Raw genomic sequence first — 27,626 nt, 5'->3', positions numbered from 1 at the left:
ATGTATTCCCTGAGAAACTCATCTGGCATGTATTGTACACTGACTAAGTAATGACATTATTTCAGGTGAATGAAGACGTATGGGCCCCAGGTCCCACTGGCCTGGGGCCAGGTATACCACAGGAGAGTATCATGATAACTGCCTGGTGGTATGGGAACTGTACTCACCTCAACCTCAAAGCAATGCAGAGAGGGGCTGGTGAGGTTTTCAGTTTTCAACTTCACCCAGCTGATGGCTGCTCAGATGGTTCTGATGTGATGAGCACTCAGGGCCTGTCCGTCAGGGGTGAATAACTTCGACATAATAGCTGAGGCCAGGAATTGAACCTGGCTGGGATTGACTGTTTCTGCAGGCAGCCTCTTTACCCATTCAGCTATGGCTGGCTGGACCTCAGTTAATAGGTGATGCAGTCATTCAAGAATACCAAAGATTCTCATGGAGGATGAGCACCTACCTACTTTGATGAGGAACAACTTTATGGTGATATGAAGCCAGCTAAATAACAATTTTACTAGCTCAAATTGTGAATAAAGTGGCTAATGCATTTCTAAAATAAAACGGTGTTTTATAATATTGAAGGAGAATACCATCACTCACGGATTAGTCCTTTAAGTTTTTAAGTTTTATAATATATATTATATAATGGCAATTTAATCTTCTTCGTCCATGTTGTGCATGACTGCCTTACTTATGACCGCCAGGGATGACTGCACGCTGTGTTTACAAAACAAATGTAAGAGGCGGATTCTTGTCGCTCATTGGACAATTTAATCATTCGGTCCTTCACTGGGCGGGGCGGGTCGCGCAATGCGCAGGCGCAACAGACCAACAACAGACCAGGAAGCATCTGTCTGGCTTTAGCTTTGAGAACAGTGAGAAAGCAGCCCCAGGCATGAACGCAGCAGCCTGAAAGGTAAGCTCTTATTACACAACTCAATATGTCCATAATGTCCATATTAGTACGAAACTAACACTATTATTGTGATTTTTATAATACGCAGACAGTTGTTCAGAGATAGTGAACTTGTGAACTATTTTCTACATAGTCTGAGACATCGTTTTGAGACACGTCCCCAAAAAGTGGAATGATGACATCCCCTGATATTGACAACTCACTTTCTTAGCGGGGAAAAAAACAACAATTTCAGTTTTAAGTTATCCGTGTATCTAGCTAGTATTGTAAACGTCGGAATCTTTGGTGATTTTCAGATTGATATCCAGCTTGTAATTTGTTCATGTAAATGTTAAATAAGATGGAGCAGTCACACAGACAGCATGTTTTCTCTCATATATGATGAGCTAATTTCCATGTTGAAGTTGAATAGATGCATTGATTAGAGTTTTAATGTAGCCTACTGGCCATTGTCCTGGCAGAATCAGTGATGGTGAAATAGACTCAGATATTTTTCTGACAGTTCCTCATTGGTTGTCTAAAGAAACAAAACTTTGACCTATCCATTGGGAGGCCGATTGCAACAAAGACAAGTACAGTATTTCCACACTTGACTGGCTCAAATCATATTTGGGACACAGGAACCTTTGTCCCAGTTGGCATCCATTCCTTAAAATGCAATATCGGCAGGGGTCATCGCCATGCTGGCTTGTGGTGGACATTTTGTCATACAAAACAATATATTACTAGAAACACATAAAGACCTAGCCCTGAATGACATATATTGCCCATCCCTGCTAGGACTCCGTGAGCAAGACCACTTAACCCCCAACTGCTCCCCAAGCGCTGTACTAAGTGGCTGCTCACTGCTCCTAGTAGTTAGACTGTTAGAGGTCTGTTAGAGGATGGGTACATGCTGAGGACAAATTTCACTTTCACTGTGTACACTGTGCAAATGTACACAGTGACAAGAGAAACGCCCCGGAGGTCGCAGTTAACTATGAAACCTTGCGTTTTTGACACCTAACCCACAATCCATGTCACTCTCTCCCCGTCACTCTTTCCCCGTCACTCACCCCAGCCTTGGTCCTGTAGATTCTGAGGATTTGAGATCTCGCTGAGCAATGAAGTCATTGTAGTCGCAATCCCCCACAGAACCTCTTCAGACTCTTCTTATATAATTATGGTTCACTAGATGTCATCATGTCATGATGACGATGCCCGCCAGCTGAGTACGTATCACCATGACGATGCAAGGCGTGCATAATCCATTCCATATATGAAGTTTCTACACTAGTCTGATGTCAGCTGGATATCGTCGTTGTCTCCATACATGGAGCTATAGGCGATTAGGCGTCACCATATATGGAGCTCTAGGTAACGAAGGCTTTCACCTAGAGCTCCATATATGTATATGGAGACTATCTATAGCTATAGCTGATGCCCCCCATGCCAAAGCGCCAGCACTCGCCCAGCACTCAAAATCCTTATACATGGGGAAAGCCCCATATATATTGCCTAGGTCTCTTGACATTGCACGCTTCTCGCCCCCAGGCATCTTACTGGTTATACTTATAATAATAATTATTGTTATAATTATACTGTGTTTGTTGTGTCTGGGGTAGCTCATAGTCTTTTAGGTTCTATCCTGGGTACCACCAATTATATATTTACAAGCGTTCCCTAATACACTATTTCACTGCATTTGAAGACAGTGTGTGGGTCCCTTCTTTTTCAATACGTCGGGTACTGTGGCTGTCCTTCTCCTACGCACCTGTCACCTGTTAGGTGTGCAAAAGCCTTGCTTTGTATTGGTAAAAAACTAAAAGGGTCTTAAAAGTTCTGAAATTGTCACTTCACTGTCATCTGGAGACCCCCCAAAAATAATGTTAGGATCCCTCTAGGTGTGTGTACACCACTGGTGTACAGCATGTGTGTTGTTGACTTGTTGACTTCAGTTGCCATGGGCCTTATACCTGGCTGAGGATGGTTGCAATTACCCCCTCTTCATGATTATGAAATTGATTATTTTCAGGTGATGGACTGAATACAATACATCCTTTTTCAATTTTGCGACGTCGACTAGAGTTGTTTAATATTAGTTTTCTGGTTAGAGCCAGTAAATGACTTAAAGGGCTTAAAGCTGCAACCCATGATTTATAATATATACATATTTTCATTGTCTACCTCCCCAAACGAAGAGGTAATTGCAGTAATGTCTGAACTACAATAAAGATTGTGGCATTGCCGCATTAGTGTATGCTTCTAATTGTATTAATTAACGTGATTAATTCACTTTATTGACATTGTCATTGTCAACTAGGTGTCCTACCTGACACCAGGGTCTAAAATCAGTGGAAGAGTAGGGAGACCACCAATCATTGCAGATGTACTAGTTATATTGCACACACATGTTGTACAGTACAGATTTAACATTGTATTCATTAAAATAAGTCCTGGATTGTAGATGATGCAGCTTTAACGCATGTGCTTGTAAGAAGCCATGTACAAAATATGTAATCATTGACTTTTTCTCTAGGTAAATGAGAACCCATGACAATATTTTTAGAATTCCCTGACTTACGAGAAATCCCATGACTCCAATTAAGCTATGTTATTCTGGCCTGGTTTTTAGCTACTATTTTTAGCTACTATTTGCAGTTTCAGGCAAATATCAGTATCGCCTTAAATTGAGTGGACCTACAAATCCCAAATGTCTTGATAGATAAGCTTCGACTAATTGTCGTCTTGCCCTGTAATATTCTGCGGCCAGGCTACACTGTGAATGAAGGTGACTGATTTAATAGCGGAATGCTTTTTCATTTAGACAAGTTGGAACATTTTAAAGTTAAACTGACCTTTCTATGCAGTTTTCTTCCACAGGCAGCGTTGGCAAAGACCGACATTGATATTTGAAAGTTACCATCTTCAGGTAGTTCCATGTTGGCAGGGTCTAGCTGTGTAAAAAGCCTCCTCCGTGAAGGGATTCACTGCCCCCCCAATCCCCCCCCCCCCCCAGTCCCCTCACACACACAGTCTTTGTAGAGACAGTCGTCCCCTCGTCCCTCATATGTGACTGCCTATTCGCCCTAGTGTACTGTGGTCAGGCCCAGAATGTGATCAGCTGGTGTGTGTGTGCGTGTGTGTGTGTGTGTGTGTGTGTGTGTGTGTGTGTGTGTGTGTGTGTGTGTGTGTGTGTGTGCGGGGGGTGTGTGTGCGGGGGGTGTGTGTGTGTGTGTGTGTGTGTGTGTGTGTGTGTGTGTGCGTGTGTGTGTTGCATATCCATGCAAAGCGAATGTGAATAGATCACCCGACCCTTTCAGAAACTGCTGGTCTGGCTGTCATGTGCAGTGTGTGAGTGGGGAAGTGTGAATTCGATGCAAGTGTGTGAGAGGTGTGTGGGAGGATGGTTGTGTGTGTGTGTGGCTCTGTGCACATGGAGGAGTGTGTGCTTGTGAGAGAAAGAGGGAGCAGTAGTGTGTGAGTGAATAGTCTGGGACTCTCTCTCATAGATGTACAATATTGCTGCCCAGTTAGGAACAGAGAGCACTAGAGAGGGCTGTCAAAACATTTAGCCGCAGATCTGACAGAGAGCCAAGTTTAGCTTAGCAATCTACAGGCCCTACAGGCCTCAGTTCTGTCAAATCTAGCAAAATGTAGCCTATAATTCGGGAAGAGGGGGGCTAAGCCAAGACAGACAGCCGAGGATCCTGCGGAATGAAGGACATTAGGGCATCTTATGGCAGAAGGCGGGTCAGAGGAACCAGGTCTGGTTGGGAAGGGACACCTACATCCTTCACTCTGGGTAAGACTGGAATAGGTGAGAAACCTTTTGGCGTAAAGGCAGAAAAGGAGGGGACTTAGTATACCACACTAGAAGGGACTCCATGACAGGAAATCTATTTAATTTTAGTAGTTGAATAATCAGCTTCTTAGTGATTTATCTTGTACACAATTCTTTGTTCCTTATTAAATTAAAAGTTAGATTTGTGATTGCTGGGTAAACAACATATAAAAGATAAACATGCAGGTTGTATTTGTAAGGTGTATGTGTTCAGATAACGTGTGATGATCATTTTGGTGTCAACATGTATCGCAGTGATTAATTGAATAATCGCAAAAGATTATTTACTAAATAATCGAATATGTTTTAATAAGTAGTTGCATCCAAGTTGGTAATGTGGGACTTTAGTTTAGACTAAAGAATTTACATGTCTTGGGTCTTGTTGTGTAGGGTCTGGATCTTTTCCTTGGGTCTTGTTGTGTAGGGTCTAGATCTTTTCCTTGGGTCTTGTTGTGTAGGGTCTGGATCTTTTCCTTGGGTCTTGTTGTGTAGGGTCTGGATCTTTTCCTCGCCCGCTGGCGAAAACGAATGTTGCGCATGTGCGAGTAGTAAGTACGTGCCTTTATACCCGGGGGCCGGGCACGTACTGCGTCATGGCGCACAGAGCCCATTCTCCTGTCAGTCTAATGTGAGTGTATAAGATGTACTTCTGTCTGCATCCAAGATTGAACGCCTCCCAATTGGCGAATTGTGAGCGTTGTATTTTGACATAACTTCTGGGAACTCAGATTAGGTTAGGTCTGGAATCCAGACCTAACTGGATTGACAGCAAAACATACTTTCAGTTTTAAAAGGTTTCTAATGTTCTTTCACACGGACAGAGAAGCAGATAATGATAATCAAACTAATTACTCAAGACAGTCTGGTTGTCTGTTTTGGTCTTCCATTTATTGCAATATGGATATAACAATTTCACTTCCACTTTCCAAATACCTAACCTGTGAAGTTAAGTCTTCTCTTCAGTGAGTGTTATTCGTTCAAAATAACATGCTATTCTTGGCATGGCAAGGCTGTAAACTCCAATAAAGCTACTGAGAAAGCGCTACACCCTTACTCAGAGCAGCATTGAATTATGCATATCGAAACGAGAATGTCTAGTAATGTTGATACAGGCACAAACAAACTAGTCAGATGTTATGTTGTCATTAGCTTTTTAGCCAAAACGTGACTTTCTGACTGTTGGGTCCCTTTTCCCGCTATAGTCTAGACTAGTTGCTTATCAGTCTCTATAGAATGTTGTGAGAAAAAGTCTATAATCTATTCCTTTCTGTGAGCTGACTTGCAATGTCTTTAACCTATCGATTCATTCTGCAAAAAGTAGCAGATCTACAAGTTCACCACATGTCACAAACATGCATGTGAGCTTGTAGATAAAGGTAAAAAAGGGAGAAAGATCCTGGGGGGTTTTAGCCAATGAAGTATAGGGTTTAGGTGGTTATTGTACTGTACCTGTTGTCTTGTTTGGTCTTTATAATAAGGTTTTTGGTCTTCTTGGTACATAAACCATTAAGGTGCTTGGTCCACAGATACTCTTTTTATAGTGTGAAGGAGGTTGCAGTGCAGATTTACAAGTGTTGCTTCATTAGTGAGAATAAATATTGCTTATCAGTAGGGTTAAGTTAGGGTTTTGGTTAGGGTGTCTGTCTAATGACAGTCGGACCTGCCATTTGAAACAATCAGAGCTGCTATACAAGCCATTGCCAACTTAAGGTTGGCAATGCAAACTAATGTCAACACATTTTAGGTTCATATGGAATTGAATGCTAGAGAAAATAGGTAAAGCAAAGATTTGAAAACTTGAATGGACTGGGCAGATCTGATGGGCAGGTCTGATTCATGCTGGGTTATAATTTCTTAACCTGTAACCATAGCGTTGTTTAATCACACAGACAAAATAAATTTGCTTTTGATTAACACTTTTAATTATAATATGTGCTGTCACTGTACATTTGTACATACAGTAGGTGAAATTTCCAAGTCTACTGCATAACATTATATTGAAGTGTTATTTAAAGGATAAGCCCCTTGAGATGCGTCACCTCGGGTACAACACATAGACAAAGCATTACATCAAACATGTCTACAAACGGTAAGCATAACAACATCAACGAGAACATACACATAGAGGCTCTCCCAACCACTCAAAACACTCTACATCTAAAGCCCTAACCACACCAAAGGGTCACCATGCAACTCCTTGGATCCAAACGGTTGCAAGGTGACCCATTGGTGTGGTTTGGGCCGTTGAATTCCATGCGTTGAACTTGAACCACTTGGGTTGGGAGTCTGGGACGAGGTGCGACAGGACATATCACACCGCTGGGACAACGCTAAAACCGTCTCTACCTTTTGGTGTGGTTAGGGCTTAAGACCAGTAACGTCTGCAATGAAACACCTTACAAACAATAATAACAAAAGCGAACTTGAGCCACAAGAGACACCACCAAGTGAGCAAAAGCCACTTGGAGAAACTTAATTGGTACGCAAAACCGCTGTCTTGCATTAAAAATGTCTCCAGAGTCCTCAACTGAGAATTATATTGTGGTCTTTGTTTGGTAGAGTTTTGCTCATGCTTGACACAGTGATGTTCCTTAAACTGGGAGGTCACTCACTCCCACATAATCACTAAAATATCAATGAAAGTTCATCTCATATTCTTTTTTTTATCACTCCCCAAACCCATGGCAAATAAAGGCTGTAATAAAACATTCCACCGTCCTTGTCACACAAAGTACATAATAAAGATACAGTCTTCAAGTTGATTTAGGTAAATGTGTTAATTTGTTACTGTGAGTTACATTTAATCCACAGTACATCGTCATTCATGGATTTCAGAGACGGATGGTTCAAAAATAAATGCTTCAGTCCACTGATCATTAATAATGACGGGCTATGAAGGAAATGAGTCAGCCCTTTTCATGTTGCATTGATTGCAGTGTAGATAAGAGTCTAATTTAGATGTTGTTCTCTCTCACATACATTGATCTTTAGCCCATTGTTCAATAAGATCTAGTCCAAAGGTTTATTTAGCTCATTCGAGAAGCATCTTTCTGAGATTGCTTAAAGGAAGCAGTAAACTAGTAGCTTGGATTAAATATTTGAGAACTATTTGTTGAGTTGCTCGTGTCTTTTCCTCAGGTAAGGAAATGGAATACATAGGAAGCTGTGTGTGTGCGCGCGTGCGTGTGTTGAAGTATTTAAATTGTTAGCCTACATTAACACTTAACAGTTGTCTTTTTCTTTTCTTTTATTGAAAATACGATTTGTCTTATTAGGTAAACTGACTGATGTTTCTGAATAAAACGTTATTTTGACCAATTGGTAGATTATGTTATTAATACAATGTATGCTATGGTAGAACATGTTAATACAAAGTGTGTAACACAACTGCAAAAGATGTATTTGGTCTCCCTGCTCTTCTATTAAGAATATGTAGATCCTGTGGCCAGGTACTGTAGTATAGGACCACTACTGGTTAACAGGTGAAACAACTGAAAGGCAAAATTCTATATTATACTGTATCTCCCTCAGAAAGCAGGCATGATAAATAATTAATTATTTAGTTGTTGGGGGTATAGCAATCCTAACTCAGTCGTAGAAACGTGCAGGTTCGAATCCCTGGTAGCACATGGAAGTTACATGCAGCAGAAGCATGGGCTAAGCGAGTACAGTCAGAGTATGAAACGTATTACAGGTACCATTATGTTCGCAACAACAAAATGAAGCCTAAAACCCAGATGGCACCACTATCACAGATGGGGCTATGTTTTTGTTTGTAAATTTGTGCTATTATTGTCCTTTGTTGTCCCTCCCTATAGTCTCAGACGATGAATATTGTGGGCCAGCTGGCGGAGACGGTGTTCGTGACGGTGAAGGAGCTGTACCGTGGTCTTAACCCCGCCACACTCACAGGAGGCATCGACGTCATCGTGGTGCGCCAGCCCGATGGGTCGCTCCTGTGCTCGCCGTTTCACGTCCGTTTCGGCAAGCTGGGCGTGCTGCGCTCCAAGGAGAAAGTGGTGAGTCTTATTTCCACTCCTCCTCCTTAATCCCCCTAGAGTTCTCTCTCTGTCTCACTCAATGATTGACAACTGTCATTATGATTATGATTCAGGTGGACATTGAGATCAATGGAGAGCCAGTTGACCTGCACATGAAACTGGGGGACAATGGAGAGGCCTTCTTCGTGGAGGAATTTGAAGACATGGAGGTTGGATGGTTGATATTTGATAACTTAAAGGAATACTCTACTGTTTTTCATTAGGAGTAATTATGAATGCAATTGTGCTAAGTATGTCAACACTCTCTGTATCGCTACAGCAAATCAAAAGCACTACAGATTGTCTGCACAGTGAATGATGTAGGCAGATGTTAAAGACTATTAGCCATTCTTTCCTTTGCCAGTAGGGCCAATGGCCTCATGAACTGCACGAGAACCAAGCCTTTGCATGGAATTCTGGATAGTGTGTGATCACTGTTCAGACAGTAAAGCAGCATGTTCAGAATGTTACCGAAAATGTGCTTTCTCAACCACTATTGCATGTAACTGAAAGGTGTTTTGTGTTGATCGAAACAGTTTATGCCACACTCGACAAATTTGGAGTATTCCTTTTTAAAGGACAACTTTGGGGTTTTTTCAACCAAGGTTTATGTTTTAGTTTATTAGATGAGTGTTATTTATTTATTTATTTTTCATTTGTGATACTAAGAGGGATGCCATACAGTGTGTCGTAGGCTAGTCTATATTGTCAGTTTGTCACCTCCCCCTACACATTCAGTAGATCCTGTGATCTTTTGTGGCCAGATGTAAGAAATCTGCGTTGTCCTTTAACCTTTCTTTTCATGATTACACTTCATTTAATTTCTTCCACGCTTCAGTCCAGCGTCCCTGCCCATCTCTGTACCTCTCCGATCCCCATCGAGCTCCCTGAAGGCACAGAAGAGATCACAGAGGGGACTTCCGTTGCGGCGGGAGTCACCCGGCGAAAGAAACGCCGTCGCAAACGAATGCGTTCCGACACACACCCGAGAGAGGAGGTCAGCTCCTCGTCTGACGAGAGAGAAAGGGAGCGGGAAAGAGACAGGGAGCTGGAGGGCCTTGCGGAGGAGCCCACCACGCCGTTGCAGAACAGGTCAGTGATCAGAAGAGCAGTTTTATCAGTGCAAGAGGGTGCACGGAAAGTCATCGCATCGGTCCATTTATTCAGATAGCTTTTACCCTGTGCTTTTCTACTCGCATTGTGTTCATGGTGTAAAAACCAAGAAAGAATCACAGCCTCACAGTACATGTGTAGAAATGACCTTAATCGGTTCAGAGATATTATGATGATTATGAATTAGCCTGCTAATGTTAATTGTTAATCTTTCAGTTACTTCTGAAGGCAACAAAGCACTGGACTGACTAGGGATGTTACATTTACTTAAATTAATCAATTAAACATTTAATTTAACATTCCTCTGTTACACAGTATCTGCATGGACGTCATAAAAGTCAGTATTTTCAAAGCGGACAATCTGGGCACAGTTCTCAGTCAAATCATCATCTGTGACTGGCTTAGTAGCATCACAGGTCTTTGTTAATTAAATACCGGTACTCAAAGAGATACATTTACACTGAGTACTGTGTGGAATTTCTAAAGTGCCCTTGTCTTACAGCGGCTATGTGATTATTATTATTATTATTTGTATATTATAGGCAACACACGTTGAACAGTTTTTATAGAACTTCACATTTTCAAAGTAGGTAGGCTTGGAGGAGCATAGGGATATTTCACGCTAATTTGTCTAAAAGCCCCAAAATGTACACAGATTTAGCCCAGGTCATGCTCGAATGATTTAGCTAAGCCGATGACCGGTGTCACCACATCGGCCAAATCCATATGGCCACCGTTAACAATCTATATAAGGTGAAAAATGGCTACATTTCATTATGCTTTAAGTAGCTTGTGACGTGTCTGAATCTGAATTCTAAGCATTAGTTTTGCACAAAAAACACTGGCTAAAAACGGCCATAGCTGTCATCACAAATGTGACGAGGTCAGCACATTTGGGCTATGTCTATGGCCGAATTTAGCCCAAGGATTGTTTTTTGTGCAAAACTAATGCTTGTAATGGATTCAGAATCATGAAAACACTCCACATGCTACTTAACAGGTGAATCATAATTAAATCAAATCACATCTTAACCACTCACTCACCCAATCCTTAGAAAAAAAGCCACATGTTCAGTTCTGTTTAGTTTTTCTCCTATTTTAGCAAACACATTTCCAGAAAATAAAATAAATGTCTACTTATTCTGTTTGACTGGCTGCGATTTTACAATTTTATTGACGTTAATAACCCAGGATCATAACTTTTCTTTGTTTGGTTCTAACAGTAAATCGGTGTACTACTCTATGTCTGAGGAGCCTGTTGACGAGCTGGGAACTACAACAATCAGAGATGTTCACCCACACTCTGAGGGTGAATGTGAATGGTCACCCTCAGAAAGGTGAGGAAAGGTTTCTTCTTTTCTTTTACATTTCAAACTTATCAATGGCTGCCTTCTATTTCAGCCTGCTAACATTCAAGGTTGAAAATGGGTGAAGTGTAAGTGCATTAAGTGAAAATGCTTTTCATCATTCTTATTGAGGGAGGAATAGTGTTACTTATTCATTTGCATAGCTTTTCTAGGCACTTAAACTAGACACAGTACCAGACTCACTCAACTTGCTTCTGTAAATTCCAATCCAGCAGCTTAAGTCAAGTGACGCCAAATATATTTTTCTTGCAATGATCAATTACCACAAATCAAAGAGAATAGTATTGTTGTGTTAAAACAAAATACAATATATACACTGTATATTCAGATATAAAAATAGGCAAATTTACACAGATTGCCGGTTCAGTTTCTTAACATCACTGCAGACTCTCACAAGGACTAAGGAGTGAACTCTTTCTTCCAATCAAAATAACTAACCCATGTTTGCTTGCCATTTACAGCTTCTAGTGCTTACATAATGCCACTTCATTCAGGTTTTGTCATTCTGATGACCAAACGTCAGCCTAACTTTTGCCAGAGAATACAGTTTTATAAAATGATGTTCATTCACCCCTCATTTCATACAGTATGTGAAGCATGGTGTTAGTTGAGGCAGGGTACTGAAGTCATGCACGCATCAGCTGACTTGTCAAACACAACTCATCAGTTGATCATACCACATTACATTTACATTTCACATTTACATTCAGGCAAAGTCAATGTTCCTGACAGCTCGCTCACTCACTCAAACCAGTTCTAATCATTCAAACCAGTTCTGTCTTTCTATTTGTCTGTGTCTCCCTGCCTTACAGTTGTGTGTTCTACAGTCGTCCATCCTCTCCTAAAAGTGACTCTGAGCTTGTGGTGAAACCCCAGGATTTGTATGGACCTCAGATGCAGTGGAACTGGGGAGCGTTCCCCAAGGTACGTCACCATGCATGCAGACAGAATCCGCCACTTTGTATTCAACTATTCACTAGGGTTTGAGCTAAAAAGGAATTTGATCAAATTTGAAATGTGAATCTGCTTATTGAATCTGAATGCTTTCAACTCTCATACAATATTTTGGATAAATTGTTAGTGAGCTAAACTATTTCTCTCTGTAGAGAGCTAATTATATTTCCTTTTGTTTTATCAAAACTTTATTTGAGTTTTACCTTTATCAGAACAAACAATTAAACAAATAAATATTCAAAGGAAGAAAATGTACTAAAATAACAAAATATGTATGTGAGAAAAATACAAAAAACAACTTCGTTTTGACGACCAATGATGCAGCATCATCTACCGTATCACATGCATATGAAAATAACAGGGAACTAGAAAAAGTGCCCTTCTGGGCACAGGTCTCCACCAGGCATTGGAAAAGTCTTAGGCTGAAAGCGTAACGGTAGAGCAAAATATTTGGGATTCCCAGACCCCCTGATCCACCGGCCGCTGTAACCTGTTCAAGTCTAAGGCGTTTGTTATTCCATAGAAATTGATTACATAAATGTGTCAAACTGTTTGAAATGTTTCAGCGGGATGTTAACTGCTAATTACATTTCCAAAATAAAGCATGTTAGAGCAGTCATAAGGTTGCAACATTCTCCAATCAAAAACAAACTTTAATAGCAACTAAATGACGTCATGAAGCACTTCGGCAGTGCCTTTCAGAACTTTGCTGGGTAGTTCTTGCGCCTCCAAGATTTTCTAACTAGCCTAATAACATTCTTTCAGACACTCGATGTGCTTGTCATTTATGTTGTTTTATTTCCCCAATCTGTCACCAATGAACCATGGACTGTTTGGGAAACATTTTGGCCAATCCCGCGCTGTATGACTGGAATATAATTTATTGCCACTTCGCTTTTTGTATGGAGCCACCATACCTGCCATCTGTATTGTCCCATTGCTCTATATAAACGCTCTACTGTACCACATGTCTCTACTGTGTCTTTACACATACAGTATAGATATATTTCAATGACCACAACCAGTCCGATGTGTCTGTCACAAGAAATGGCTAAAACTCTGAGACAATATGTACAGTATGTCAAAGCACGTCAGAGACGGTATACATTTTTTCAGCTGATTTAGATTTAGTCTTTTAGTCTTAATGCAATGTTAATTTTGACAGAAAAGATTTAGTCTTTTGAATAACGCAGCATTTAGTCTTAGTCCTAGTCTTCTGAAATTGTTTAGTCTTAGTCTTAGCCTTAGTCAACAAAATTAACACTGGTCTGAGATTGATTAAATTAAACAGCAGAGATCCAGTGGTGGTAAAACGTTTCAGCTCTGCTCCAACACGCCAGTTTGACACTCCTGCTCTGATTCTTTAGCGAGCCGCCGAGCCATGGTATTGCTACATGGAATACTGAGTGGGTCTAGCATTCAGAACTCAGAGCTGAGTTCTGATGCAGTAAAAAGTACTTGCCAAACTTTATTCCGTTCATCAAGCCCCTTCTGAAGCCGAAAACGTTTGCCGCCATTTGAAATGTGAAATGATTTGATAAGAGGCTTGCTTTATTCTGAGCTCATCAAATCCAAATACATTTCCCACACTCGGAACAGGTTAATGGAATTGACTATTGAACCCCAACCCTATACACTATATAAACATGTTCTATAGTGAAACATTGTTTATATTCTGGTGAAACATTCTGCTCTCTGTCTCCTCCTGTAGATGTGTCAGATTCAGGTGAGGTCACCAGTGGAGTCAGAGCGTGTCCCCTCCTCTGACAGCTCTCGTTTCCGCACCATTCGAAGACAGGACTCCTTCGATGCGGACCCCCCGACTTTGATTAGCTGTGGCCGCCGAGTTGGCCGCGTGACGGTGGTCCGGCCACAGCCCAGGACTCTCTCCCTGGACTTAGATAGTACCATACAAACCACCCCTCTCCCCCCAGAGACAAGCCCTGACACGCCCTCTCATTCCACTCCCAATGAGTGGAATGAGAGTGAGTCCCTGCTATCATTGGAGATCACACATCTGGACTCGCACCAGAACGTCACACAAATAGCCCAGACATGTACCCTGCTGGCAGGGAAGGAGATAAAGGAAACCCCCCCAGCCATGCTATGGCAGGAGGAGCATAAGAGTTTATCAGCTGGTAATGCTGATCCAGATAACTGTCTAGCCAGTAAACAGAGTGCAGCCATCGTAGAGACTGGCAGTGCTGTGAATGACACAATGTGCTCTGTTAGCAAGAAAAGCACAATCGACGTTGCAAAAATGGATAATGCACAAAAACGACCCAAAACAGTAGCTGATGCCGACACTGTAATCACAACAGACATTACAGGAATCACGGAAACGCAGGCTAACGGACAAAGTGCCTTACCTGAGCCAAGAGAACAGGGACCCAGCAATGCTGTTGTAGTCAGTGAGGGGGACAGCGGAACCGAAGGGGGGGAGGAGGAGGGTGAAAGCTCACTGGGGAACCAGACTGCAGAGAGAGTTGAATTGAGAGATGCTGGCACAAGCGGGGCTACTGCAGAAGAGTCGACATTCTCTTCTGAGGCTGCCTTGAAAACAGAGCAGCAGGACAAGAAGAAAGGTGAACTATCCAATTTAATTATCTTTTTAGTGACGTACTATATATTTTCCCCCTTTTGGTGAGTTGTTTGTAGACGGATTTCATTTTTAATACTTTTGTTTGCTGATTTTGCCATTTAGACCTGGAACACCTATACGTTGAGAGAGAGATATATATATATATATATATAGTGCTGAGGGTAAAAGGGGGAATGAAATGGGACATTGCAATTATGTGTTGGACAGGCACTCTAGGCAATCAGCTACTGTCTGGAAGACAGCAGCTATACAATATATGATCATTCTTCTGTTGTAGGTAAACGCAGTCAGCATCTGGGACCTGCAGACATCTACCTGGAAGACCTGACTAAGCTTAACCCTGACATGGCTGCGCTCTATTTCCCCAAGAGGTAAGGTCATCTGTAACCCACAATATATTGACTTCCTTCTTGAATCACCGCTCTGAATGATCAATTGTTTTGAGTTATATTACTGATATAATCTAGCATAACACGCAACACGTTGACATGGCACACACCAACAACAAGTGAACAGTATTTTACTTGAGTTCTATCTATTGTCTTTATACAGTGAGGCGGAGGGAGCGTCTCGGCCTGGCGCCGAGCAGGGCTCCCACTCTGGAAACCAGTCCCCCCAGTCAGTGGGCAGTGGAGCCATGGACAGCGGTACCGAGTACATGTCAGATTCCACCAGCGATCACATGGATGTCAGCATGTCGCTCTGTGGACGGGAGGGCAACACCACCCAAATCAACAAAGGTGCGTCTGGTAGAGACTAGAGAGTGTGTAATGTGTAGTGTGCAGTGTGTAGTGTGTAGTGTGTAGTGTGTGCTGTGTTTCCCCTAGAAGTAGTTTCGGGCCCTGTCAGTGCCTGCTCCCCCTCTTCTGGATACTACTGTTACAGCGCAATGAGCGCATACTGCATTGCTGCTGCTGTTTTTAACCCATTCTGACCTGAGATCAGATTCATACGAGGTTTCCACTGGACACACACTGGTCTGATTAACCCATTCTGACCTGAGATCAGATTCTGAAAAATGTCAGTCGTTCTTCGATTTTTCAAAAATAGCAGACCTACAAGCTCGTAGCGCGCCACTCGGTGGCGCGCTATGAGCTTGTAGATCTGCTGTTTTTCAATAGATAAAGCATAACATGATGCTAACACCAAAATGGGTGCCAGGTCAGAATGGGTTAAAGAGAAAGCTGTGCATCTCGGTGGACACATAAACATTAAATGTTTTAGTCTACACACAATCTGACATTAGACTAGACATCAAGCTATGAAGCCTGTATGAAAATGACTGCCAGTGCCTACCAGTAAGACTGTTCCATGTTATGACCTGCAGGGGGCAATGATGAGTTGATAACCCTCGTGTGTGTGTGTGTGTGTGTGTGTGTGTGTGAGTGTGTGAGAGTGTGTGTGTGTGTGTGTGTGTGTGTGTGTGTGTGTGTGTGTGTGTGTGTCCTAATTAATTGTACTCTTTCTCTTGAACAAAGTGTAATTTCTATGTTTTGCTTTCTGGTCTTGTGCATTATCTAGAAAAGTTCATAGAGCACATTGTGACCTTCCAAGATTTTGTCAACAACCCAGGGATCATCGAGGATCCAAATCTCGTTATCTGCGTCAACTCAAAGTAAGAGTCAGAGATTATAATTTAGCTCGCCTACAATTAATTAATCATTAGTATTTTCATTATGCATTTATTTCTGACTTCCTATTTTCTTCATTATCTTTTTATAGTTATTATAACTGGGCAGTGGCTGCCCCAATGGTACTGTCAATGCAAGCCTTCCAGAAGAATCTGCCCAAGGTATTGTACAAGAGTCTACTGTACAATATATAGATGTATAGAGTGAATTATCATGCTTAAACCATGGCCACGTAACAAAGAAAATCATCTTACATCATCACATTCCGTGCTCAGCCAATCAAATCATCACATTCTGTGGTACACACAGACACACACACACAGCCTGGGCATAGGAGGGGCTAGCGCCCCTCAAAAAAGAAAAGAGAGGCTGAGTTTATATTTGTTTCACTTTAGCTGTGTTGTCTTGGTAACCACTTTCTAGTCCAACAAACAAATGCTACAGTTACGTTAATGTTTTGATGGAGGGGAAAGGAACTGGTTGGAATAACGTGTTCCTTCCACGCGCTACGTCCAACCAGGGAAACTCCCCCCTGTCAGGTGTAAAGGAGCAACTTGGACACTCAAGCATGAAGGAAGCATGAGTTAAGTCCGTTGCTCTCCCCAGGTTGGCGGAGGGTGTGTAGAGCCCAGGATCACAGTAGATGATTGACACAGGGGTGAAAAATGCGTTACAAAATCGTGGGATAAAAAATATATTAAGAAAAAAAAAAAAGTAATAGTATCCAGTGTTTTCTGTGGCCACATTCAAGTGTATTATTAAAATTAAAGTTACGATTTTGCAACCCAATTTTTTCACCCAATTATCTAATGTAGTCCTGGGTGCTACACTTACTGCATGTTTTTGTGAGGGTACCACTACCTACCCTATAGGGGACACGGGGAGAACATGCAAACTCCACACAGAAAGGCCCTTTCGCCAAAATTACAATGTTGACATGTTATGAATGACAGAAATAACATGACTGTTATGTAAAGTATGTTACTACGTTATTGTTACGTGCTGCTACTGATTTACCTAGTTTTTCCTTCTATGTATTATGTTTAGTAACCATACTCATTGTTGTGTGTATACTGGGCACTGTCCATGCAGAGTACCATAGAGCACCTGGTGAAAGACAAGATGCCCAAGAAGTCTGGCCGCTGGTGGTTCTCCTGGAGGAGAAAAGACATGGACAACATCCAGGTACTCATCTGAGATATTGTGTGTATGAAATCACACTCTTGAGTCTACTCACTATATAGTGCATTATAAAGTAATAATGGTAGTGGTAATGTATAGTGCTAATTAGTCATTATTATACACTGTATAGTGGACTCATCTTATCTCACAGTACATCCTGAAAGTTAGTCACTAATTATCACTCTATATGTCATGCATTGCGCTGAAATAAAAGTGAATAGTGTCCGAAAGTGTTTATTATTAGTATATAGTAATTCATTTTTCTGCCCTCAAACACCAAAAAAACTGACATTTGAAAAACTCTGCGACAGCCATTTTCTGTCTGAAATACGCTGTGCAGAAAGCAGCAAGTAGTAGTCCATCCAATAATGTAGTCTGGCATGCCTACACAGTTTCATTCAGATTTACCAGTTTGCCTACTTGACTAATAAGAGATGGTATGTTTGCATTTCTTTGTAATCAGTCCTATGGAGATACTGTGCAGTGAGGAAGACTTCCCATTTGTCCCATGCAGATGAAGAAACCGCTATGGGCACTTTCAGTCGTTGATGAAACGGTTGCTGATGATGTTCTGTCCTTTCAGGCAAACAATTCAAAGCAGGAACAAGAGGAGGCACAGATGGAGGACTCCACACCCACATCAGCCACTGTCCCTTCCACAATGAAGCAAGTGTACACTACACACACACACACACACACACACACACACACACACACACACCTGAATGCACATGTTTGACATCACAATGATATACAAGTAGAAGCAGTATGATAAAATAGTACGAAAACAAATCATATTGTTTCTGTGTTTTACTATTTTTGAATTGAAGACACATAACTCTGCATGGGCGTACCCTACTGTACCTCCTTTCAGTTAATTCAGGGAGGACAGTGGCATAGGGCCACCACTAGAGGGAACTGTGAGGTGGCATAAACTGGCACACCACATTTTGACAGAATGTGCTGTCATTTAAGGGAATTAAATGCTGGCATGGCCTGTCACTTGCAATAAGGGAATGTGCTACATATTCTACTTTTAAGACACATCACAAGGCAAATCTGAAATGTGATCATTTTTAACCTACCGTTATGTTGTTTAATGTATTTTGTTTCTTGTGTTTGTTCTTATTTTCTTATATATTTGTATATTGTTGTTTTTTATGTTCTGGTTTTGTGATAGATGTTTCTAGATAGATGTAAATGAGCATTTTTGCTAACTCCAACACTTATATATTATTTAATACTGTTGTTCATTAACTTTACTCTCTAGCTATCAAATAAACGACTACAAATAATAATAATATAGCACGCACGCACACACAGGCTAGTCTGAAGAATGTCACTGCTACTTTCTTACAGCTGTCATGGTCAAACTATTGGCGTCACCAGATATCTCATTCTATGATAATTAAGGGTAAAATCAAGGACACACACAGACAAGAAGCTCCACCTCCGCGGCTCACTGACGCGACTGACAGATTCCCGGAAACGCTCTCCTCCGCGTCAGTCAGCCGTGGGGGTGGAGCTGTCTAAAAAGCCGGAATGACGTCGGGCGTCAACTTCTTCTGTCCGCGGCTGTGCGCTAAGGTGTGCCCCGGCCCACAGAGAGAGTTGATATATGAGTGGTTTGTTTCCAGCAGGGCCACTTTAGATGACATGGACAGCGATGAGGAGGCGGGGCTAGGCAGAGAAGCCACTTTACCAGACAGCCTATCAACAGATGACATGAGCACAGCCCAGTGTATCAATCAGATGTACTTCAAGTCACTGCGCCTCACATCTGAGCAGATAGTATGATACAATACATACACAAATAACATGTTTATCTTGTGAAATGCACATTCTGTTATGTAAAGCACTTTATCCTTTGTTTTGAAGTAATCTACAAATAAAGAAAATTATTATTATTGTTGTTGTTGTAAAAGCCAAAGGCTTAGAAGATGGTCCCCCTATTAAGACCAATAAGTCAATAATATAATAATTCAAGAAATAGCAGAATAAAACTAAAACGTAAAAAATATCTTCACACTGTAATGTTCTAGTTACACTAGATCTTATGGAAGGACTATGCAAGTAGGCCTAGATCTGGTAGGATAGTAATGAAAATCAATAATTTGCTAATGAAACAAATTAATTTACAAAATCAACAATTTCATGTGACGTGGTTTAGGGATTACAATTTAGCTCCATGTATCTCATTTACGATATATTCTTAACACTTGCTGTATGTCATTTCAATGACTCCTTATCCAGGAAAGTCTAAACTTGCGTGAAGGGGCCAACAAGGTAGTGTTCAGTGTGACCACTCAGTACCAGGGAACCTGTCGCTGTGAGGCCGCCATCTACCTGTGGAACTGGAACGACCATGTCATCATCTCAGACATAGACGGCACTATCACCAAGTAAGAACATTTACCTGATGTAGCCGTTAGCTGACAATATTCATTGTTAACCTTGGGCAACGATGAATGCACTCTGATAACTTAACCCATATTTACAAGACCAAGATCATGGGAAAGTGGCACATTACTTACCCCATTAAAACCTGTCAAAATGGCAGATATACGGTACAAGCTCACAGCACGTTACTTCGTGCCGTGCTGTAAGCCAGTATATCGGCAATTTTTGAACATTTCTTGAAAATCTTGAAAGCGTTTGTAAAAGGTTTGAGAACTACTGATTAAGATAGGCATTTGTAGAATCAGCCTCAGGTCTTGATGGTTAATATTTATAACATTTTAATATTGCTTTCATTGAGGAAGCTGCCCCGGAGAATACAATGTTTGTCCTGCTGGGACGTCCCAAATCCCAGCAATGTGGGCATGGAGTTGGTTGACCTTAACAAGGCTGGCCTCGCCATTACACAGCCTTTCTGTGAACCTCAAATGTCGCTGTTTTCTGCTCTGTTTTTGGTTCCTTTGCACGCAACTTCAGTGACTTCTCAGTCATGAATTGTACTACATTATCAACAACTTTTGTTGGCCAGGTTTCATCCATGTATGGCATAGTTCTGTCACTCACAGTGACTGTTCCGAACTGGCAATTTTGCTTGCGCTGATTGTATTACCTAGATGTTGATGTCCAAGCTAGATGTTGCTCTAGCTTGGACTGGTTGTCCAGCTGCTATATCCCACGGAGAAATAAGGCAGTTGACCAATCGGTTGACCAAGTTTATTATCACCATAATGCTCCTTTTATAACTCCCTTCACCCATGTCAAATTATATATTAATATGATAAATAAACTTGACCATTTTCGCTGTTAACAAGAGAATGCTTGAGTGAGGTTAATTAATGGTCACATCAGTAGATAGAATTGAGGTCAGTGTTTGGGGAATGATATAATATAAGACAATGAAACATCCTAACAACCAAAGTAGTACATATATATGTGCATATTCACCAGAGTATGCTAAATGTACATCTGTCTTCTATAGGTCTGATGCTCTGGGTCACATTTTGCCACAATTTGGGAAGGACTGGACTCACCAAGGCATCGCTAAACTTTACCACAAAATACACCAGTAAGTACAAACTAAGTACTTCATAATTATTAATTATTCATAAATATTATTGGTAGACATTGCCAAGTGAAAAAAAAAAAAAAAGCAACAGTCTGAAACCTAACTATTATCTCATTCCTTTTCAATTTGAATACGGACATATTTGCCCGCTCTTCCAGAAATGGCTACAAGTTCCTGTACTGTTCGGCACGTGCTATCGGCATGGCTGGCATCACTAAAGACTACCTCCAGTGGGTTAATGACAAAGGCACTGTCCTCCCTAAAGGCCCTGTACTGCTCGCTCCCAGTAGCCTCTTTTCAGCTTTACACAGGTATCCAATACATACATACTACATACTGCACTACACTATGATGACACATGCAGTTTTTATTTAGATAGAAGATAGGATGATGTAGAGAGACAGGAAACTTAGGCCATAGAGAGGGTACACATGATGGGAGTTGGACTCAAACTCAGATGCTCGCGATTCACAAGGAGCATATGGTCAGTGCATTAACTGGCTCATGGCTGTGCCTCCAGTCACCCATATCTCCTCCAATAGAGGGTATGACATCATCATCAAACCCGGAAGTTATGCAGGAATGCCTACGGAGTGGCAAAAAACTACTTTCTGGCCTTGACCACCAATACATCCAAACAGAAAAATCTGTTTGCATTAAACAACGTTAAACAATGTTAAACTCACTTTGTATGTTGCTTTGCCACTCGATTTGCCACTCGATGTGCCATTCACTTTGAGCATGCGCATACCCTCTATACACCACACTACTATCCATCCTACATACCACTCCTACGCAACTGCATGTTATGTGTTGTATAAATCACATGTAGAGGATATGAAATAACTGGGCATGCCTTCCAACCATTACATATCTAGAGAGGTGATTGAGAAGAAGCCTGAAGTGTTTAAGATCGCCTGTCTGACTGACATCAGAGACCTCTTCAACCCACAGAGGCGGCCCTTCTATGCTGCCTTTGGCAACAGGACCAATGTAAGCTATGCTGTGCAATGGCTCTCAGTAGTGTTTTGGTTTGTTCATATCTTGGGAGTGTTTTCTAGTGACTAAAGAGCGCTTTAAAAGTATAGCTGGAAGTATAAGCCTTGGTTTGTGTCAAGCATGCATTATCAATGATGAAAGACTGGTGAGCAGCAGCATGTTTTAAATATTATTTTGTGAATATTATATGTGATTCCCATCCACTTCATAGTAGGAAGTAGTTGCCTGAAGCCCCACCATCGCCTCCACTGCAAAATCCATAATTTCTATTTAACTCTTGATTGTTCTTTTGGAAGTAAATTGCTGACGGGCAGAAACCTCTTCTATCCTCTTTGTGTTTTATCGTAATTGAATGCCTTGAACATACAACAGCGTCACACAAAAGCATAAAAAGTAGCAGATCATGACATGTTTTGTGCTTGTAGATTTTTCTAGTTTTGCTCATTTTTTTATTTGAATCCGGAAATTCTTGGACATACAGAGGTTTCCAACTTTCCACCCAACATAGATTATATATAGCTAAAACCTAATCATGACATGCATGCCGCCATGACCTCAAGCAGTCTTTGTCACTTTTTCATTACTTTTAACCACTTCTATCTAGTCAGCAACTGGTTGTAATATTTAGTTTGTCTTGTAAGTGTACAGCAGTGTAAAACAAAATAAATACAGATCGATCTTTAGGTACCATTTTAACCCATTCTGACCGGGCACCCATTTTGGTGTTGGCATCATGTTATGCTTTAGCTATTGAAAAATAGCAGATCTACAAGCTCATAGCGCGCCACCGAGCTTGTAGGTCTGCTATTTTTGAAAAATCGAAGAGCGACTGACATTTTTAGAATCTGATCTCAGGTCAGAATGGGTTCATCAGACCAGTGTGTGTCCAGTGGAAACCTCGTACGAAATCTGATCTCAGGTCAGAATGGGTTAAATGTGTAAAGACTAGCACGAATGCTCCAGAAATGAGGAACAATGCTGCCTTGCACGAGTGCCCATATCTGTGCACTGCCTTGTGTTTTGCAGGACGCCTATGCATACAAAGAGGTAGGGGTTCCTGACACCAGAATCTTCACTGTGAACCCCAAAGGAGAGCTCATTCAGGAGAAAACCAAAGGGAACAAGTCCTCGTAAGTATAGCATACAATGTGGAAGCACAGTGATATATCACCTTGCAGTGCTTACACAGTGAAATCTAGTGTTATTTTAACTAACTAAAATGTGTACACTCTTTGGAGCTAAATGAACAGAGGATTTTACTGCTATTTTTTAATTGTGTGTGTGTGTGTGTGTGCGTGTGTGTGTGTGTGTGTGTGTGTGTGTGTGTGTGTGTGTGTGTGTGTATAGATATAGATATTTTAGACATTTTTCTACTCAAATTGTTGCTTCTGGGGGTCCCTGGAACCAAATCTTTTGAGATGGGGGTCCGCTGCCAAATACTTGCTGTATCATTTTGGGGGTCCTTGACAAGAAAAGGTTTTGAGCACCACTGATATATAGAAAACAAAAGGATTTAGAAGACATTTCTAAATCCGGTCACCTACATGCCTTTTTGTACCATGAAAACACATGCCATGATTTTGTGTAAGTGTAACTCTACTGCACCTTTTCTATTTGTGTCCTTGTATGCATCTCCTTTGTGTGGACATAAATAAATGTGTTAAAATGTGTGTGTGTGCACGTGCAGGTACAGTCACCTGGGTGAGCTGGTGGAGCACTTCTTCCCTGCTCTGTCCATCAAGGGCTGCACATCCTTTGACTGCCCTGAATACAGCCACTTCTCCTACTGGAAGGAACCCCTGCCTCCACTGGACCTCGATGCACTGCAGTAGAGACTGACACACTCGCACACACACACACACACACACACACACACACAGAGTGGAGCACATATACGCTGTGAAATCCTCACAAATTGTCACAAATCCTTATATACAAATGAAAGCTATTTTTACTCTGAGTTATCTGGCTCGCTTTTTGTTTCTGCTGGTTTGCAAGCACTTCTCTTTTTTTCTTCACGTCTTGCTATTTTCCAGTTTGAGGTTTTAAAAAAGACATTACTGAATATTTCCTTTGATACACTGAAATGGGATCAAATACTGGTGATGCATTGCAAGCAAGTCAGAATAACGGCGCACAAATCTATTGTCCTCTTCCACTCATGCAAATATAGACATTTAAGTCATAACATGTTTCGAGGACAGTGCATTTAAAAAAAAAAAAAGCTTTTCAGACAACTGTGCAATACTTGATTACAGTACTCTATGAACTGTCTGTTTTTTTTTACATAGTATCTAAAAAGATACACAACTGGACAACTATGCCTTTGATTTCCTTGAGATTGACCTTGAACTTCTGGTTACTATATAATATATCCATATCTGTATCAGACTACCTGTCTCATACGTAACGTGTCATTGTTCTCATTAGTCCGACCCATTACTAACCCTATCCCCAAACTCTAACTATAACTGCACGCAGAAGCCACAAGGTGAGTGAGTCTGAACCGGCAATGTAGTCGGACTAATGGGCAGTCCCTGTCTCATAAACATTTGCTGCCTTTTAGCCCATTATTAAAGTAAAAACACTGACCAAAACCAGGCCATATACACTACATACTGTATCTCTGCTGTCGGGCAGAAACCAGCTGTTCATTTTTCAGGAAATTAAGAAAGCCTTATATTTTTTAAAACAAAGCAATATTCCCTCATCACAGTTGGTATTGTGACTTTATTATATTGTGAGAAACCTGCAGGAGAGGGCGTGGGGTTAGCTGTCCTATCGATTTAGCTGGTTTTGTCAGAAGCACTTTGTAATACTTTTCATTCTTGGTTCAATACTTTTTTTAACCAACACACAGATGTAAAGGGTGTTCAATAGCATTGAGTTAGCTGCTTTCTGCTGGACAGCGACGAATACAAACAGACTGTGGGAGGGAGGGTGACTGATTTAAGCAGTCACACCTGGCCTGAGTCAAACTAGAACTGGACTCAGAGCTGGGTGTGGCTGCGCACCTGTTGTGCATGGACTTGATCAAGGCACAACAGGTTAAATCAGTCACCTCCACAAACACTCAGTAGATAACCTCTGTCCGGACAGTGGGGAGATCACCTCTCCTGTGTAAAAGTCCTCCTCCTCTTCCACCTCATCTTCCTCAATAATGGCTTCAAGTACCGATAGCCCAATATCCAGCTCATCTTCCTCCACCGCCTCTACCTCCGCCGCGTCCTCTGGAAAATGACACGGTGCCACCAACTCAGCCATTATGATGTCCAGTAAGGGACTAAAGGCACTTATCTCCCCTTCCATCTGGACTCCCAGATCGCCTGCACTAAATTCAACGCCTTCTTCAGGAGTAAACAGGCACTGTTGTAGCTACGTCTGCAACTGTTCTTATTTTTTTCTTGTATGCATCAATGAAGAGGAAAGGGTTCTCGCTCATGGTGCCCAGGATGTCGGTGCCGACCCGCTGGAGGCGGACCTGGTCCTCTTTGATCCTCCTGATGTTCTCTTGGATGTGCAGAGCGTTGTGGTCGCAGTGGCTTCACCGGCCGCGTGGCGCCATGTGTGGCAAGACCCGGCCTCTGAGCCTTGGCTGCTGCCGGAGGGCAGTAGTCGCACAGCACCATGACGGGGGTCTTGGCCAGGGGGGATGGTGCCCTGGTGGCTCTCTGGCCCTGGCGTCTGTTCCGGTAATCGTCTGCGATGTTGGACAGTTTGAAGTTCTTCTGCGAGTCCGTGGGGAGGCAGGGGTCTCGGCACTCTGGGCAGTGGAAGCGGGTACGTTGGGGCGGCTCCACCCGTCAGCTCCACCCGTAGGACGCTGTTGGGAGATTGTGGCAGGGCACTACTCGCCATAGTGGGCGGGGGAGGGGCTTGTAAAGTCTGCTTGCTGTTGACTGAAGTGTTCTGTAGTAGGCTATGCTTGTCTCTTTGGTGGGAGCTACAGAATATGAGTTTGTCTTTATTCCTTTCATGTGCAGGGAATTATACACAATAATATCCTTTTACACAGGAGAGGTGATCTCCCCACTGTCCGGACAGAGGTTATCTACTGAGTGTTTGTGGAGGTGACTGATTTAACCTGTTGTGCCTTGATCAAGTCCATGCACAACAGGTGCGCAGCCACACCCAGCGTCCACCTCCCAACAATGCTCGCCAGTCCAGTTCTAGTTTGACTCAGGCCAGGTGTGCCTGTTTAAATCAGTCACCCTCCCTCCCACACAGACATATGAGCTACTGCATTTTAGAGGCTCTTATGATTTTAAATTATGGCAAAACAATGTGACGACAATGTCTGTTTTGTGTGATGTGCCTGATGTTGAAATTGGTTGAGCACATTGTTTATGAGAAAAGTAAAGAAATCACTGGACAACAATGACTAGCTTGTGTCTCAGTATGGCTGACACCAAGTCAGAAGTGCCTCCCTCACTCCTTGTGTGATAAAAGAAAAGTTGTTTAAAAGCATCATGTAACCATCATAACATGTAACCATCATCATGTATAGTCATCGAATACTGGGTATAGGTTTATGAATGAAATACTTTTGATTGATTTGAGTGTGTGCTTGACCCTGACCCCTGTATATATGACTGGGTTTTGCACTAATTGAACCATGCCGTTGTCAGTTTGTTCCTTACAGGGTGTCCCCTGGCTGAGGGTTCTGGGCAGAAGTGTTTTCAAATAGCATCTTGACTCAGTGAGTGGAACCCCTTTAAAGTTTAGACCCAAAGGTACTGTATGAAGCTATAGTTACTGTAGATGGAAAGTTCATCTATAGAATGATAGAATGATCGTGCGTTGGATACTGGTGTCAGTTATGCTTAACACATACTATGCAATAGGATCAAATGATGGCCACTGCACAGCCATGGCTAAGTTAGTAGTTTGCACATTGCTTTCCCGCACTACAAAGTTTAGAAATGGTTTTTATATGACATGAATGGTGGTTCTGATTCTCAATCGGATACATTCCAAACTCCAAAGATGTGGAGAGACCGATGAACGGTAAAGAAGAATATTGGTTTGGTCTGGCACTCACACAATTGTGCTTTAATTAGACCATATTCAGGGATTATTTTTATATTAAGATCTCTTTGTGTCTTGTAGTCACAACATGAACTCTGTGGGGATGTTACTTTGGGGCTTAGAATATTCGTGTCTACTGTTACTTTTCAAAGAAAAATGTTTCTCTACATACCTGTATATAAAGTTAATCTAAACCTAACGTATCCCCCGTTTCATTTTCCAATTTTAATGTAATTCTAAGTTTGTTTATAACTATGGAATCGTGCATTTCCTGTCGGTGTGTGTGTTGGTTGGTCAGAGTGAGAGAGCATGTGACATCAGGGATGGAGCAGGGGACATGTGACCTCATCAGGGATAGAGATCCCTGATGTCATCAATATTGGCCAGCAACTGTACATCTGACCTCAAGCCTCAAACCCTTAGATCTCCATATATGGAGCTGACCTGTTCT

General features: G+C 41.8%; 1 protein-coding gene across 1 annotated transcript; it reads left to right on the top strand.

The window, feature by feature from the left end:
- Positions 1 to 837: 837 nt before the first annotated feature.
- On the top strand, positions 838 to 27,368 carry LOC308323252 (phosphatidate phosphatase LPIN2). Its single transcript, XM_080774961.1, has 20 exons — positions 838 to 913; positions 8,555 to 8,755; positions 8,851 to 8,946; positions 9,615 to 9,868; positions 11,113 to 11,226; positions 12,069 to 12,180; positions 13,922 to 14,795; positions 15,090 to 15,183; positions 15,365 to 15,552; positions 16,334 to 16,427; positions 16,535 to 16,604; positions 17,536 to 17,628; positions 18,209 to 18,291; positions 19,266 to 19,416; positions 19,879 to 20,027; positions 21,062 to 21,148; positions 21,307 to 21,459; positions 22,027 to 22,141; positions 23,174 to 23,277; positions 23,835 to 27,368. The coding sequence occupies exons 2-20, from the start codon at positions 8,564 to 8,566 to the stop codon at positions 23,977 to 23,979; spliced, it is 3,168 nt and encodes a 1,055-aa protein (XP_080631087.1). The 5' UTR covers positions 838 to 913; positions 8,555 to 8,563; the 3' UTR covers positions 23,980 to 27,368.
- The last annotated feature ends 258 nt before the right edge of the window (positions 27,369 to 27,626 follow it).

Source organism: Protomyctophum bolini, assembly GCF_963924005.1.
Source record: "Protomyctophum bolini genome assembly, chromosome: 2".
Classification (NCBI taxonomy): Eukaryota; Metazoa; Chordata; class Actinopteri; order Myctophiformes; family Myctophidae; genus Protomyctophum; species Protomyctophum bolini.
The sequence above is the reverse complement of the archived record's forward strand: the minus strand, read 5'-3'. Positions and strand labels throughout refer to the sequence as shown.

Coding starts and splice junctions, on each gene's coding strand:
- LOC308323252 (XM_080774961.1), top strand. CDS start 8,564: ATGAATATTGTGGGCCAGCTGGCGGAGACGGTGTTCGTGACGGTGAAG. Junction 9,869..11,112: donor ACCACGCCGTTGCAGAACAG/GTCAGTGATCAG, acceptor TGGTTCTAACAG/TAAATCGGTGTACTACTCTA. Junction 16,428..16,534: donor GTTATCTGCGTCAACTCAAA/GTAAGAGTCAGA, acceptor ATCTTTTTATAG/TTATTATAACTGGGCAGTGG.